Raw genomic sequence first — 17,106 nt, 5'->3', positions numbered from 1 at the left:
CTTGTCAGAAATTGAAAACAGGAATAATAGATAATAGGAATTTTCAGGTGGATTGTGTCCAATTAGGGTAGTGTGCTGGTGTACACTACAAATGAGAGTGTAAACTCTAAAACTATTTTCATCAAATGAGCATCCCAACTTGTACTTCTGACATAGGGAATAACAATTTGCTAAATAATCGGTGTCATATTAGGATGTTTAACAGATTGTACAGACAGCCTATTCTGGAAAGTCAGCAGACCAATTTTAATGGGTGCCTAATTTTATAGTTGATGTATATGCAATGCAATTGAATAAGTATCTACTCAGGAAAAAAATAGTTGCATCCACATTCAAAAATATTGAACTAATTCTGGAACCCAGCACTCTTTTTCTTCCCTGTTTCAATAACTTTACCTCACACCACAGTTCATTATCAATGTCATATGTGTATTTTTCTATAGCATCATGGCTTTCCAATACAGCATTAATTCTATGCTGTGCCATTTCATTCCATTCCTTTCTCTTGCTCCGAACCCTTTGACTAGAGGAAGGAGAATAAAGCTCATCCTGGGTTTCTAGTGCCTCAAGATTTTTTTCATCTGGTGCAGTCATTTCCTGATCTGGAATATCGTCATCATCACCCATTTCATGATCATCCTCACTCTCATAATCAACCTGCAAAGAAACATACTTGAATCACATTCAGTTTCACTAAACAGGAAAAGCAAACAGTGTCACTGGTACTTTTAAAACCGTTCAAAACCTTTTGACAGTTTTTATTTCATCCTTCCATCCATCTCCAAAATGCAATAAAATGTGCGTGCTCACATTTGCGACCTGGTAGGAAAGATAGGTGAATACCACCCCTGATGCCAATGTCATTTAAACTTACACAGCCAAATATCTCAGTAATCTGTGGGTTTTAATGTGCAAATCTGATCAATTTTCAGGTAGTTCTAACAAAGATTTCCAGATCTTGCCTTAACTTCCACAGTTTTATGTAAATGGCTAGTGTAACTATTTCAATATTTCTTTATAATGTTCTTTTGATTTCTAAAGTGAATTACCTTCCTTTTCAAATTCTCAGACAGTTGCCTTAGATAAACATGTCAGTGAAAGGGGACAAAATAACAATAATAATCTATGAAAACAATCAGAATATTAGTTTTTACCTAGCTACCAGTACACTAGACCTAAAAAGCTAATAACATTCTGGGTTTATCAATAACTGTACATATATTTTAAAATAGCACCGAATAAACTGAAAGGTGCTTCAAACGTCTGGCATATTCACAATTTCTCATTTTGAGTTTGTAAGCAGTTGCACGTAAATAGTTTTCATCCAAATTTGCACAAATGTGTTCTATGTGTGCTAACTCTACCACGCAGAAGTTGCATGAAGTTCAGTTACATTTCATCAAGAATGCCTAAACTTTTGCATTAGGGCATCACTTTCTGTAGCTTATTAAATCCATCATAAATCTTCATCTGACTTATAGTATTTAGATCTCCATTACTTTGTAGATATCATTATTCTAAAAATATGAGAAATATGAAGTTTGTTCAAGTATACGAGATTAACATTCTTTTCAATATGGAGATGATTTCTGACTTTTCTTTTATTTGAACAGCCTATCTACTCTTTTTCACCTACTCAATATCCCATATTTTCCCAGGAGTATATGCACTTTTAAATAGCATGATCTCTTCACTTTTCTATAAGAACCCTGAGTGTGAAATAGGTTGGGCTCAGGCAAGTTTTCACAGTTTAGGGTAGATTTGAACATGGAACTTACCAATTCTATTCAAATACCTTCATCACTACATGTTACTAGCTATCTACTAAAATCAAGTGTTGATTGTTTGATATTGTTTACGTGAATTAATTCCAAGTTTCTGTGATGGACAGATCTTCTAATGGCATTTATTAAAACAAAAAAAATCTATTATTACCTCATCTTCTTGTTTTTCTTTTCTTTTTGTATCTGTAGCATCAGCATCACCTTCAGTCATTCCATTATCAGGAAATCTGTCTTCTTCAGTTTCAGCTTCATTGTCATCCTATGTCAGTAGAAAAAGGAATCCTTTCACTACATACCATGTTTCCCCGAACATAAGATGGGATCTTATTTTCTTTTGATCCCTGAAATAAGCATTTGGCCTTATTTTTGGGGAAGTCTCATTATTTTTGAGGTGCAGGAGATAATGAGGGTGGTCACCTCATGGCTGCTGCTGTGTTGCAATATTTTCAGGAAGGGCTTATTTTAGCATATGTGCTCAAAAGCCCGATTGGACCACTTTTCTTTACAACATTGTTTCAATTCATAGATGTTTGTGGGCATTTGTTTATGTATACTCTTTGGGTTCCATCACAACATTTCAATGGGGTTGAGGTGTAGACTTTGATTGGGCTATTGCAATATCTTCATTCTTTTCTTTTTCAGACAATCTGTTATAGATTTGCTGGTGGGCTTAGGATCATTGTTCTGTTGCCTGACCCAATGTTGACCAAGGTTTAGCTATCAGACAAATGGCCCACTGTTTCTCAGCTTGCCTGTGGCCACAATGGAGCAGAAGGCCATATGGACTACATATATCAGTTTATATGCTTGATTAATATGTAAATATAGTATGCAATATAATTGTGTAGCATGACATGAAACATTTTCCAAAAAAAGGTAAATGAAAAATAAGCTTGATCTTTAAAAAAAAGAGCATATATATGTACACAATTTGAAGAGAAATGCACCTATGTAAATATTATTATATATTTACCATAGTCATATAGATTACATAGAGTACAAGCAACACAGATATATTTTAAACATGCATTTACATCAATGTAATTTTTTCATTCAGCTTACTAAAGTTTTAAAATGTTAATTCAGCTAAGTAGGTCTACATCTTTACCTGATCTTGTGAAGCAACAATTTCTTCCTCAGCTTCTAAATCTTTCTGAATTGCTTTCCGAGTGCTGACAGTGTTATAAGATGCCAACTTTAAACTCTTCCTTTTAATTGTTTCCAGCAACATTTTAAAGAATCTGGGTGGGATGGATAAGAGAAATAGAATACAACTTCTGGATTCCAGACTATAGAATGTTACAACATACTTTCCTAGATCCACAATTCAGATGATAAAGGGAATCTCAAGTAATTTTGCAACAACATTATTATTTATAATATTTTTCAATTTTTAAACACAATTAGATATTTTTCTCCTGATTCTGAAGTCTAAATTTTTTCTTTATCTTAAGAGAAAAAATTAAAAAAATATTCCAGTAATAATGATATCATTTTAAAAAGTTAGTGTTTAAGAGCAAAACTGTATTTAAAGTATAAATCAGTAGCTACCCTCCAATCTTAAATAAATGGGTGAGATAGGGGATAGAGTGCAGGGGAGAGGACTCTGCCCCAGTGCTGCTCCCAGAGATAGAATGATCCGCCATTATCTCGGGTCTTAAGTTGGAGAGTATACACTTGAAAGCCCAAGCTCACTGATCAGATATCAGTGAATAGAGAGGCGATGGATCGCTATTGTTTGATGCTGAAAAGGCTGCCAAATGATCATCACTAGCATTGCCAGAGCACACACTGCCACAACCTCTCAGTATCAAAACTGTGTGCGCAGTACCAGAATGGCGGCAAGCTGACCTCCCAAAGGTGCACAATCTGCGGCTGTTATGACATCACATCAATTTTGGCGGGAACGGGAAGCTTCTCCTTTGTCAGCCATCAAAACAGTGCGAAATTCAAAAATGTAACCTAGATGGCCACCGCATGAGGAAGCCGAAAGTCAAACCCAAATATGGTCGCCCGCAATGGTGGCAGCGATGGCAGCACAATTAATTTATCAAGGGGACTGACTGCACTTCTCCAAGCGGATTGCGCCCACACCAGCCGAACATGAGAGTGGCGAACTGCCTCTCAGCCATGGCAAATGATTAGACAAGAAGCCGCATGGCGGTTCCCTTTGTCAGCCAATAGATCTCCAATATAAATCACCATTCAAAAGTCAATCCCTCTAACCTTTCTGCAAACAATCGGCAAATCAGATGTAATGTGGCTGCTGTCCGTCGGAACAGAACAGCCAGCCTGCTCCATGCATCCCCAATAAAATAATAAATTTCTCCAAACAAAACATTTACAAATATCCAAAAAAGCAATAATTATGAGTTAAAATATTGTATATTGTCCTCGAGAAATATTTAAGTCTCTTCAGGCTGGACTGACTTAAAAAAACTGAACTCTTCCAGTCAGAGGAGGCGTGGTCAATAATTTTACAACTCGGTCTCTAGGCTAATGGACAAAGTTAACCCATGCTTGGATTCTCCAAGCAGCACATAGGAGCATATAAGGTTTCCACCTAAGCCCACAAACATACTGATGAATTTCAAATCCTCTTTCAGCAACACAATGGAAGATAACCATTTTGGTGGAGCAATATGTTTTCTGTTGTATCCATGTGGTACCCATGGTATATCCATGTGAATGAGGTGAAAAAGGGAAAATTGGCAATGATAAGAAGTAAAAAAGTCACAGTAGAAATATTCTTCCTCTGGTCAGGACTTGTTTTGTTTTTGTTCTCTTGGCATCTGAGCGGAAACCTATGCATTGCACCTCCATACAAATTTCACTATACAGGCAGTCCTGAATGTGTCAAGTAAAAAGAATGGCAAAGTCTTGCCATTATTATTAAAATTATTTATGGCAGAATTTTCCAAAATTTGTGGTGCTGTGTCTCTGCAAACTAATACATTAATTTGTGTGGAATCTCCTTTCCCAAAGTGAGTAATGATATTGATGATGAAACAACTGAGAGCATGCCTAAGAAAGCAGTGGTTACTTAAGATAATCAGCTCAGTGCTGTATTTTCTTCCTGGCTCCAAGGAGCTGCTTCTACCCAGGATTGAACCTTTCACTCTCATCAGCCATGCACCATATGCAACTCCTTTCAAGATGCCCTAGGAGTGAGAGCTCAGCAAACACCTGTCTTCAATGCTTCTGGGATCCCAGGAATTTGTGAGGACCCTCATGACCCCCACAATTTCCTGGCTGGTATCTTCCAGTGTTTAACAATTGGAAACTTGTCAGGAGAAGATACTGACCTTGTCTCCACAAAATGTAAGATGTCCCTTGGCTTCACACATTTTTCTTCTTGATAGCATTCATAAGGCAGGAAACTAAATCTGATGGTGTAGATGCGATGCTTACTTAATTTCCCTTCCAAACACAAAGTTTCTTCAATATTCACTTTGTGTAACACCTGAAACAATTAAAAAAACGAGTGTCTATAAATGCTAACAATTTGTAACATCATGCTTTCTCACTCTTTAAATCAGAGGTGTCAAACTCGATTTTATTGAGGGCTGCATCAGAGTTGCCTTTGACCTGGGTGTGTGTGGCCAGTTCGATGTCACTTGTGTCAGGGGCAACTGTGGTGGCCCGAGCACTCTGCCAGCAAAAACAGGCTTCCGAACTGCGCTTTCGGCTGCAATGGCCTCCTGCAACCCTTGTCGGCAGAGGCACCACTGGCTGGCTCTTTACTGTTTCCAAGGAGACCCACAGGCCAGATCTAAGCACCCCGTGGGCTGGATCTGGCCTTCGGCCCTTGAGTTTGACACGCCTGCTCTAAATCATCTGTCCACATCACGAATTTAAAACTGGAGGAAGAATTTTGCACTCTCCTGCAATCTTCCTACCCATGAACTAAATATTAAGATTCAATTGGGTAAGGAACCTCAAATTCAACAGCATAACAAAAATGGGGTCTATAAGTTTTTCATTTCCCATTTGCCTCAATTAATTCCTTATTAGTGGAAATTCACTCTTATGTAGTTTAAAAAACAAATTTTAAGTAATAAAAAGAAATTATTCTAATTACCATTTTCATTTAATACCCATTAACTATACTTCCTTTGTACTGAGTCACTACAAGCTTCATTGCTGGGAATTTATAATCAGTCTCTGCAAAATTAGGCAAAACAAAGCTAGAAAGTTGCTATAAAAATTGCACATGTAATAAGGAAATGAAAACCAATTAAAGCCCATTAGTCCAAGTCCTAGAAAATAAATGAAAGGCTGCCTGGCACATCAGGGTGGATAAAAATCAGTGATTTAAAAAAATGGATTTTAAAATTTTAATTTGGATTTTATTTACATTTAAAAAAATTTTTTATCAAATTTATTTTAACAAAATGCTTTGGGAGTAAAAATCTATCTAAATATAGTTTTCTATTTAAGATACATTAATAATTTACTTTATTCAGTGTGAAATGGAGCTGATTGATATAGCATGAATCTGTATATTCTGCAATATTTACATTTTTGTTAAACTCCTTCAATGAATCCAAGCTCTACAAGCTGAGAGAACATGCACCGCATTGATGCATTCACACAATTTCACAGTAACCATGAGATAAGTCATAAAACAAAGTTCAGGAATATTCCTTTATCCCATTGTTTTGCAAATCTATGTACACTACAAAGTGTATGATTCTTTGAAGAGAAATGCATCTGTACCACCAGACTCTAAGGGTGAGGACGAAGGGAAAGCGCTAAAAATGAAAGTGAGACCTTCTAAGCGGCTTATAAACATAATATTAGAGAACATGTGTCATTTCAGATCCATCATGGCAGCGCCTGTTAGCCCGCATCCACTCACCTGCTGCCTGCCACATCCCACATCACCAGCTATCCCATTAAACTGAATGGGACTATCGGTGAGTCAACAGCGGTCAGAGGAGGAGCCATTGGAGGACAGAAATGACAGTTGCTTTTTAAAAATTATGATTTAAACTGAGTTGATTTAAATCAAGCCTTTTTACTAATTTAAATCATTTAAATCACAATTTAAATTGTGATTTAAATCGACTTGATTTAAATCAAATCCACCCTGTGGCACATCTTGAGGAAACTGCAACCATTCTGTAGAAAGTAATGTGAAGGAATCCTATTTACTTAAAAAAAACACACACACACACCCTCAGAGCTGATATGATGATTCTTCCACCTATACAGGACTTACCTCACCTAAGCACACTCTGCTAAGCTTCTTCTTGAGCCTTTTCACCTTTTTGTGAGCTTTCTTGATATTAAGGACAGGAATGCTCATCATGGGAGTTTTGATATTAGCACTAGCTACCATCAGAATCTCCCGCAACCTTTAACAAAGAAGTATTGCACATTTAGTTGCAAAGACAGTTAATACTCAGCAAGATAAGTGACTAGGTTCTTACTGGTCAGCTTTATTCTCCTTATAACTAAGATAACTTTGCTGCCTTCAATATCATTAAACAGGGCTAAAAACTCTCTCCCTAGAAGGCAGAAACTCGTTTATCTAAGCAACAGAACTATCAAAATCTGAAGAAGCAAACTAATAATAGCAGCAGAAAGTAAGGCGGTATTCTACTTTTCTACTAAATAAATCAAAGCAACATTCAGTGATAATAAACCTGAATCAAATAACCTTTTTAATGGAGTTCTTATACAATGTTCTATGCTAAGAATCAACTGTAATCAAACCAATTTAAGTGACTTAATTTAAATGGGAGTGTTGGGCACTATTAAGTTTAATAAATTGTTATTATTATTGCTGTTCTTGTCATTGAAAGCTTGAGACAAGATATACTTCCCTCAATTATCTCAGGATTGAACAAGATATGTAATTTTGGGTACTGTTAAACAGCAATTATTCACCACTAGTCTTACTAGCTAGGATTCATAAAAACTATAATTTATCAATATCTATGGAACTATATTTTGCACATTCCAACACTAGTCTATATCATGAAACAGCAAAACCATTTTGTCATAGTACATAATGGAGGCACTCACTTTTTTGTGGCTTAGCTGTTAAAAAGGAGTGTTTAGGATAAGCAGACTCCTACATCTCATATCTTCTACTTTTCTCCCCATATTATACTAATTGGCAATGATGCATGGGAAGAGAATGGGATGTATGCATTTTGGAACAGTGAAACCATTAAAAAAAGATGAGATGCTATCTTACCTTGGGATACCAAGGGTAACATTCATTTCGCCCCTTCCAGCAAAGTGAAAGGTATTCAGGGTCATCTGGGTGGAGGGTTCCCCAATACTCTGAGCAGCAAGAAGTCCCACAGCTTCTCCAGGATCACAGAGTGATTGTTGCCATTTTAAATAGAGCAGCTCCTGTAATCTAAAGACATAGAATTATCATCATCTGTTTGTGTGAAATAAAGACCATAACCTGGTGCTGCAATTTTACTTTCTAATATCGAGTCCAAATTGCATCCACCCACAAAGGACAAGACCTTAAAGCAGGGGTCCCTAAACTTGGCAACTTTAAGACTTGTGGACTTCAACTCCCAGAATTCTCCAGCCAACTATACTATGCTGGCTGGAGAATTCTGGGAGTTGAAGTCCACAAGTCTTAAAGTTGCCAAGTTTGAAGACTTCTGCCTTAACGCTTTGTTTCCTCATTTATACATCAAATCATGCTTCATCTAATTAATTTGTTTCTCATACTTTAACCTAACCCTGACCTAAGAGTAAGCCTCACTGAAATTGGCTTGGCTTACATCCAAAAAGATTTGCTTGCTTTATTTAAAAAATGAATAAGCACACACTTAATCTTTATGTTTTTTTCTCTCTCAAGATTTAATACAGCATCATCTCTTTTTAATTTCCAACTTAGAAAAGTGATTAACAACAATCACAGCCTCTTAATTACAACAGTTATTCCTTAGGCAATTGTATGGAAAGAAAGAAGCAAAGATGAAATTCATTACTTATTTTTTGATTGACAAAATTTTAACAAAAAAAAGTACTTGCTTGTTAAGACCGCTTATACCCTTAATCTTTTTGAGCAATCGGTTTAGAGACTAAAAGAATTTCTAACCCAATGAAAAAGCTGCTAAAATAGGGGACTTCCGGTGGCACCGTAGGTATTGAAGGACGTTCCTTTGGGAATGCCAGCCTCGTGATTGCGTTTAAGTTGCTAGAACAGCGTAAATCAGCTGTCAAGCGGCTTGAAAACTCTCCCCTCGGGAAAAGAGGAGAGCAGTCGGGCAAGGGTAGAGCTCCCCATAGACCCCCAGGAGCAATTCTGGGGCTCGAAGGGTGAGAGTCCCCCGGCAGCCCGACAAGGCTCCGCATCTCGAGACGCTTCTGCTGCAGCAGAAACAAAACGCCACGACCACCCCTGCAATCAATGTTTTAATCTACAATGGAATAAGAAGCAGGCAGAGCAAAGGCAGGAGCGATTATAATTGCAAGTATAAAACTTTAACTCTGATGCAGTATCACTTCCTTCTGTGAAGATTGAGGAGAACAAAGGGTAATAAAGATGGCGTCTGCAAGTCAAAGGGTGTGATCAAAGCGAAAATTAAAAGGAAAATATTTGTTAATTGTTTAACGTCGTTAAAAGACTCAAGAGCTCAAGATTAAAGAAAACGGTTTTGGTTTACTAATGAGCTATAAGTTTTAACAAGTTTGGGGACTAAGTGGACTTTTAGAATTCAATAATTTGGCTGTTGGAAAGTGTGATTTGAATATTCGGAAATGCCTTCAAAACAAATCAAAATAAGTGCCTCTAGTGCTGGAAGTCACCCAGCCCAGCCACCTAAATTGCAGTCTTTATTATCTTTAGCGGATACACAAACAGTGACATTTGAACCTCTCCAAGACGCTTCAAAGGCACAAACCTTGTTTCTGCAAGAAAAAATTACATTTTCCCTTAAAGATATGTTTGATGAAATGTCTGAAATTAAGGACTTAATTCAAACCCACAATCAACAAATAAGAGATGATACAGTGGATGCGTTTAAGGGTATGTTTGCTTTTGTAACATCATTGGATGACAGGGTGAAAGAAATTACTCAGTCTAATGTGAATTTGGAGAATAAAGTTGATGACATTCAAATCAAGATTGAAAAATCAGAGGCAGAGATTACAATGATACAATACAGAACGATGGAATTTTCTTTGAGAATAAGAGGCTTGAAAGAAGTTAACCAAGAAAATTTGAAAATCTTTGCAGCAGCTTTTGCTCAGTTAACTGGTGAACCAAAGCAGAATATGATTGGCAGATTGAAAAAAATTATCGTGTTAATTCATGGATTGCCAGACAGAGACAACTACCAAGAGATATTGTAATCTATTTTGTCACCAGGAAAACAAGGAATGGAATATTATAAGCGACTTACTGAAGCAAACTACAGGTGGCAGGACAGGAGGTGGCAGTACTAAAGGAAATTCCTTTTAAAATATTGAGATCCAGAAAGGATTATGCATTCCTAGTTGATGAACTTAAAAATCGCCAGATACAGTATAGATGGGAGGCCCCAGCCGGATTGGTGGTGAATTAGTTAGAAGAAAGATATCATCTTAACTCAGTTTGGAAGGCAAAAGATTTTTATAGTAATGTACTAAAGGCTGGATTCCCACCATCTCCAGGATAAATCCAAAAGAAGAATCAGAAAAATAACAGGATGTGAGATAGTAACAAAGGTTATCCACTTAGGACTCTATATTACAATTTTAAATGGGAGATTACATAAGTATAATTATGACCATTATGGCACAAAATATAGATAGAGATGGATAAATGGGAGAACTTATAATAGTTTTTGCTGGGAAGGATAATAGTAGTAAAATGAAAGTCTTGTTTGAGTTTTTATTTTATCTTTAAATGATACCAAGATTTCAAAATATGGGAAAAGATTTGGGTAAGAAATGTAAAACTTACGCAAGATTAAAACTTGATAGAGAGTTTTTATAAGATGTTTTATAGATGGTTTTTAAATCTTAAAAAGTTAGCTTGTGTGTATCCCAATTTATAATTTAAATGTTGGAAATGTGATTGTGTTGATGCTATGTATTATTATGTATGGTGGATTTGCAAAGAAGCTAAAGCATTTTGGATAAAAATATGGTGGATTACTTAAAATATTCTTAAAAAGAGGATAAAGTTCACTCTTCAGTTGTTTTTGCTAGGTATAATTACAGATTGTACAATTATAGAGACTAATTTGATTCTGATAATGGCAACAAGTCTGCTGGAAGAAGGAAGAATTGCTTACTATTCAAGATTGGACGTTCAAAGTAGTTAATTTAGCAGAGACGGCTAAAATTTCAGCATATCGGAAAGACTATTCAGAGGAGAAATACAAGTTGGAATGGAGAAGATGGATTGACTATATTCAAAATAAACATTGGACTAGGGAACTTCAATTTGTTTATATATGAATAAGAAATGTTATAGTTTATCCAAACTTAGATTAATATAAGGGGAGTTAAAGTACAAGAGGGAGGTAAGATGTTATAGTTAGTTAGCTTATGTTAGTGTATGATTGTTAAATGTTTATACCCTGTATTTTGCTCTGGGAAGCTGGGGGGAGGGAGGGTTGGAGGGAGGGTAGGGGAAGGGGAAATACCTGTAAATTCTATTAAAACTTTTCAATAAAAAAAGAAAAAGAAAAAGCTGCTAAAATAATAAATGTATTGATACAAACTGAAAACCTCAAGAAGGTTTTATGTTATTATTCTATGATAGAAATCCAATATTTCTTAGAAGAGAGATAAAATATAGGTGTAACATGCTAGACTCTAAACAAGAAGCATTGGGGTTAAGAGATCAACATAAATGAAATTACTACCTCTGTGAAGTAAGTTCAGATTTGCTATAGTTAAGTTCATTCCGAGCATCCCACTCTCCAAGGAAAGTCTTAACTTCATTTTCAAATGTTTCAGACACTGACGCAAAATAAATATCTGGCCGCCAGACTGAAAGGCTAGGATCAGGACACTTTGCTGCCCTCTTCTGATACTTTCTGCGGGTTTTTTCATTCAGTTCATACCACATATTTAACAGCTGTAATGGATGACAAAATTTAAAAAAAGGAAGTGAACATTTAAGTCAGGTGAATTATTTATTTGAATATTACAATATAGTTCAATAAGTAATGAAAGATATATGTATCAATTATGGAATAACCTTAAGAGCTGCAGCATCTCGGCCATATACAGGTGTTCCTTCTGTTGAGATCTCAGCTTTTCTATCAGCCAACATTTCTTGGGAAAACAGCAAAAAGCCTCCTTTCCTTCTCAAAGAGTTTTGATGCTTTGCTTTCCATCTCTTGACTAATTTAAACTGCTTAGATGCTTGCTGAGGATTCATTTTTGGCATAATTTCATCTAAATGCTTAGATTTCCTTATCACCTATAACAAATGCACAAAATCAAAGTTTTTGAAGGTTGAAAATTTTCTCATCTTTCAAAGCATAAATACATTTCCCATCAGTATGTTAAAATTGTTCAGCCAGAAAGCAATGATATCACTGTATAAAAGAATGCCCTCAACCTAGTGATGATACAAATGTATTCACTGGAAACCTATGTAGCCTATACTTAACCAGACTATCGTACCCAGTTGTTCACCTCTACAATGGAGCTAATTATTCTTATAATGACCATAAATAATGTGACCATAAAATAGAAATCATATTTATGACCTTTATCTTGAGATCACATTCCAACTACCCTGAAGTAAAGAGTAGTCTTTATGAACTTGAAATATGCACATGGTGTCCCGAAGGCCATGAAATTCCAAGTCAACTCCAGCTCCAGATTTCAGAAATCCCAAAGCACCAAAAGGTGCACAGAATTAACACAACCCTAGCTGTGAAGTTAGCAGGGTGTGCAGTATACCAGCAGCACCTCCTAGTTATCTATGAAGCTGAACTTCAAAACAGGGCATCAGATCCAGCCACCTCCAGAAGAGGGTGTCAGGTCACAGTCAAGTTCCCCAGAGAATCATTGCCATCTCACTCCTTAGTCTTAAAGTTAAGATTGGGGAAGCATTTAAAACCCAGCTAGTCAGCTTTTGGTCCTTCTGACCTTATCCAACCAAGTCTCAATAATGCAGGTCAAATTAATTTCAGCTTGCGGCCAACAACTTGAACAATCCAGCATGTAGGCTTGCAGGGGAAGCTAATGAGTCAAAAGGGAGAACTAGTTTATAAGTACTATTGTGATAGGATTATGCCAGAAATGAAGCTTCTGGGAAAAGTAATATATCTTTCCTTCCTCTCATTTCTTTCATATCCCATAAAGAAAAATTCTGATTCTTTTATGAGAATCAGTCTTATATTTCTTAATTTCATAATAGCCTAACCTAATTTCGTACTATATCCAAACGTACCTTGTGATTATCTGCAATGAAGGGAAATTGCTTGGGTTGCAAGTACTGTGTCTTAGGGATATCCAGTCCATCTTCTCCATAGAGAAACTGAACCACACTGCCATCACTATCTCGTACAGACATGTCATAATGAACAATCAGCCCTTCTAAGTGCTTTATGATGCACCTATTTGAGAACAGCCACACATGAAGGAAGTGCCATTTAGAATTATACAACTACATACAATCCTATATCTTATTTTTGTTTGTTTTTTATCCTAAAGCTGCTTAAATTAGGCAGAAACTACATAACAATTTAAAGGACTTTAAAAGACATTTCTACCTTTGAAGGTATCCTGATCGGCTGGTTTTAACTGCAGTGTCCACTAGACCTTCCCTACCAGCCATACAATGGAAGAAGAATTCCTAGAAAATATAGATCCTCTGTGAGTAAAATACACTTTTACCTCATGAGCAGATAATAGCATACTAGCCTTTTAAAAAGCCAATGAAACAGGAACTAAAATTATGGCTTTGAATATTGCATATTTTTTGATAAACATATTGTATGACAGAAACAAATTTCAGAGAAGAGTAATCAGTATGTGTTAACTTACTGAAGGCTTGATGCCAGTAAGAAATCTACTAGCTACAAATCCTCCTGATTTGGGGGAAAAGTCATAAGGCTGGAAACATGGCAATGATTTTCCAGATGCCATCAAAGGAGGCCTTCGACCTTCTAATTCAATCTGGCCCAGCAAGCAAGAAATCTTCAAGGCAAGAGAAATAACAAAGACATAAATATTAATGTAAAAACACCATAGCTATAATTAGATAAACCTCTTCTAGATACAATAAATGATTAATTTTCTAATATAACAGCATCAGACAGTTAGAAATGGACCTATAAATACTGTTTTAAAGGCTTTATACAACTGATAAATAAATACATACCTGCATAGTATTCACAGTAGAACCTTTGGCTCCTGATTGTACCATCAACTGCAAATTATTATCTGGGAAACTTCGGTGAAGCCCAAGAGGCATGCACACCTAGAGTTTTTAGCAAAAATAAAAGTTAGTCTAAGCCATGGCAAATCTACCCAGAGATCATGGGAGAGCAGAGAGAGAGAGATGTTCTAATTTGGTATCACAGAAACAAATAGTCAAAGAGCAATAATTATCCATATATCTGAACTATAGCCGGAACTATTTCAATTTTTTTACAATATAATTTTAATTTTATTGGATGTTTTAAAAAAACAATGGTAAAGATTAATACAAACTGAAAAAAGGTAAGAAAAAAAAGAATAAAAATAGAACACTAAATTACAAAAAAGGGAAAATATAAGAAAAACAGAAAGCAAAAAAAGATATGAAGAAGAATTGACTTTCAATCTTTATGGAAGTTGTAAGCACAGTTGTAGACTTATCTTTTTCTCTAAAGTTACACAGTAAGTCTCTTCCTTCTATAATCTATTTTATCTAATCATCAAACCTGTTCATTTCTTTCTGTTTTACACAAAAATCTATAAGGGGTTTTCAGTCTGTGATAAATGTAAATTCTGTTTTCTCTGATCAAAAAGATCAACTTGGCCATTTCATCAAGTTCTATCATTGTCACCAAATATTTCTCCAGTGTATTGTCAAATCTTTCCATCTTTGTCCATAAAACTTAGTTGTGGTTATTTTATATAAAAACAAAGTTCCATGACTTTTTTGCAACTGTTCATCTATCCGTCCAGAGAGAAAAAAATCTGGCTTCAGTTATATATTAATCTTTAAAATCCTCTAAATCAGGGTATGCCTCTGAGCTTTTTTGCACATTCATAGAGCACAGAGCAGATGTTATGTTACTGTTTGAGTCCTCTACAAAATATATAATAAAAATATGCTTATTTTCCACAAAGCAATAAGCACACACGCTTTCTGTTAAAAACATTTCCAAAATCTGAATTCATGTTAAAAATAAAGTATGAAGTTTCTCAAATTTGTAAAACAAACCTTGTTGATCTCATTGTTGCAACAGTTGACTTCTTCTTTGAACTTTAAATCAATCATGTTAAAATCTCTCTGATCTTTCTGAAGATGGGCATCCTGCCATTTACTTCGAAGTTCTTCACAGGACGAGGTTTGGGATAGGTTAAATGCAGCTCTAATGGCCTGAAAAGTTCAAAAAATTTTTTTTTAAAGAGAACATAACACTACTTTTTTGATGAAGACAGAGAATTCACCCACCATACACCAAAGCATGAGCTTACCTTTATTCCACATTTGGTACTTTTCTTAATGATGCTGCATCTCTTCTGATCTGCCTTATGTTTGACCAAAATATCCTCAACTCCTAGAATAGGAAGAGAAAGAATCCTTTTATTTGAGGTTTTAGAAAAGCAATGTATTTTGTTTTTATTATTGTTAATGTTGAAAGTAAGCCACCATGATTCAATCTGCATTACACCAGGGGGATATAAATATTTGCAATAATTAATGTAATGTTGATAAGCAAATTCATGTAATAATGCCTCTCAGAGCCAATATGGAGAGAGCAGCACAAAAACCTAGTAATAAATAAAAATAAATACTAGAACATACTCTCAGATTTCTTTTTATTTATGAAGATATTTTTAAATGTTTTATTGCGTAATCTTTGACAAATTATTTAAGCAGAAATCACACATTTTTCAATGTTTTGTTGTTTTTTCATTACTGTATTATTTTCCAATTTTCAAATATATTTTCTGTTATAATTCCTTTGCTGTATTACATAGAAAAGTTTCTTTCTACAGAAAATATTCTTCCTCCTCACAAAATATTAACATAATTGCTGGAAGTAGCTGCTAGAGCTTCAAGTCAAGAAAGGTTATGCCACTGGCTTATAGTTCCTCAGTGGAGAAAACTGCCATCAGTTGCATCTATCAGAATTGTTTCCCCAGTAGTTGTATAACTTGTATAAACTTAGAATCTCCTAGTTCTTCAAGAGAGGATCGTGTAATATTAGGCATCAGGATGCAGCTATTTGTTGGCTCTATATTTGTCACAAAAGTTCAGAATCACACATACATACCTTAGATACACAAACAAACGAATGGATTAATACATGCAGAATGTCTGTGGTTACAGCAGAGCTATGTCGGTCTGGGATATGAATGTGCATGTACAGGAGGCAATGTTATTACCAAGACAACAGTCACACAAGTGGGGCTTAAGCCCATTTCAATAACTAATTTGAGAAAATGCCTTAGGCAAGTCCCTCTGTCATTCACAAAGTTAAAGTGAAGGAGAGGGAAGCATATTTAAACTTGTGATGCATTGATAAAGCACCATGTCCCATGACTACCTTGCTTAGTGACCACAATCCTATTACAATTAAGTGATGATCATAGGGTGTTAAGTGAGGACCTCCACACAATCTCCTGCTGGCTTCCAACAACCACAGTCAGAGGGTGAACAGGCAGAAAGTTGCAAGTTTCAGATGGTTGACAAACAGCCTGACAGGCAGGTAAGTATATTTTACCAGGCATAGAAGGCTGTGTGGATAGCAGGTGCGATGCAAGAGAATATGGATGGTTGCCAGGCTTCAGCAGGTGTGCAAGAATGCATCAATGGCTGGCAGGGTGTAAGAGTGATGGGGCTGAGACTGGCTGTCAGGTATGGGAGGGTGCAAACATGCCCAATATGGTGTAACACAAGCGGGCTGGGAGAGTGCTGTTACCAGTACGGGTAGACTTACCTAGCAACTTGTGACTTTCCCCCTTTGTTTCCCTATTCACTTTACTTTGGGGAAATTGGCAGAAATGATGACAAATGGCAATCACATGACATGAGACGCTGTAACCGTCCTAAGCACAATGGTTGCTAAGCACCTCGATCACAAACATCTGTGTCCAGAGAACTGATAGTACAGCTTATTTAGCACAATTCTGAATTGCCACTAAATGAGAGGTTGTTAACTGAGTACAGTCT

General features: G+C 36.0%; 1 protein-coding gene across 1 annotated transcript in view; it reads right to left on the bottom strand.

Annotated features, from left to right (window-relative positions):
- The window catches only part of POLR1A (RNA polymerase I subunit A), a 46,900-nt gene that overhangs the window by 5,231 nt on the left and 24,563 nt on the right, over nt 1–17,106 (bottom strand). Inside the window, exons 17-30 of the mRNA XM_081970074.1 lie at nt 15,405–15,487; nt 15,148–15,306; nt 14,098–14,196; nt 13,761–13,913; nt 13,487–13,569; nt 13,165–13,330; nt 11,959–12,183; nt 11,621–11,835; nt 7,993–8,160; nt 7,009–7,144; nt 5,090–5,247; nt 2,893–3,025; nt 1,936–2,043; nt 397–657 (exon numbers count right to left, since the gene is read on the bottom strand). Coding sequence (XP_081826200.1) covers nt 397–657; nt 1,936–2,043; nt 2,893–3,025; nt 5,090–5,247; nt 7,009–7,144; nt 7,993–8,160; nt 11,621–11,835; nt 11,959–12,183; nt 13,165–13,330; nt 13,487–13,569; nt 13,761–13,913; nt 14,098–14,196; nt 15,148–15,306; nt 15,405–15,487 — 2,147 coding nt within the window. The remainder of the gene's footprint in view (nt 1–396; nt 658–1,935; nt 2,044–2,892; nt 3,026–5,089; nt 5,248–7,008; nt 7,145–7,992; nt 8,161–11,620; nt 11,836–11,958; nt 12,184–13,164; nt 13,331–13,486; nt 13,570–13,760; nt 13,914–14,097; nt 14,197–15,147; nt 15,307–15,404; nt 15,488–17,106) is intronic.

Source organism: Natrix helvetica, assembly GCF_964273705.1.
Source record: "Natrix helvetica genome assembly, chromosome: Z".
Lineage (NCBI taxonomy): Eukaryota > Metazoa > Chordata > Lepidosauria > Squamata > Natricidae > Natrix > Natrix helvetica.
This window is presented reverse-complemented; position numbering and strand designations above follow the sequence as displayed.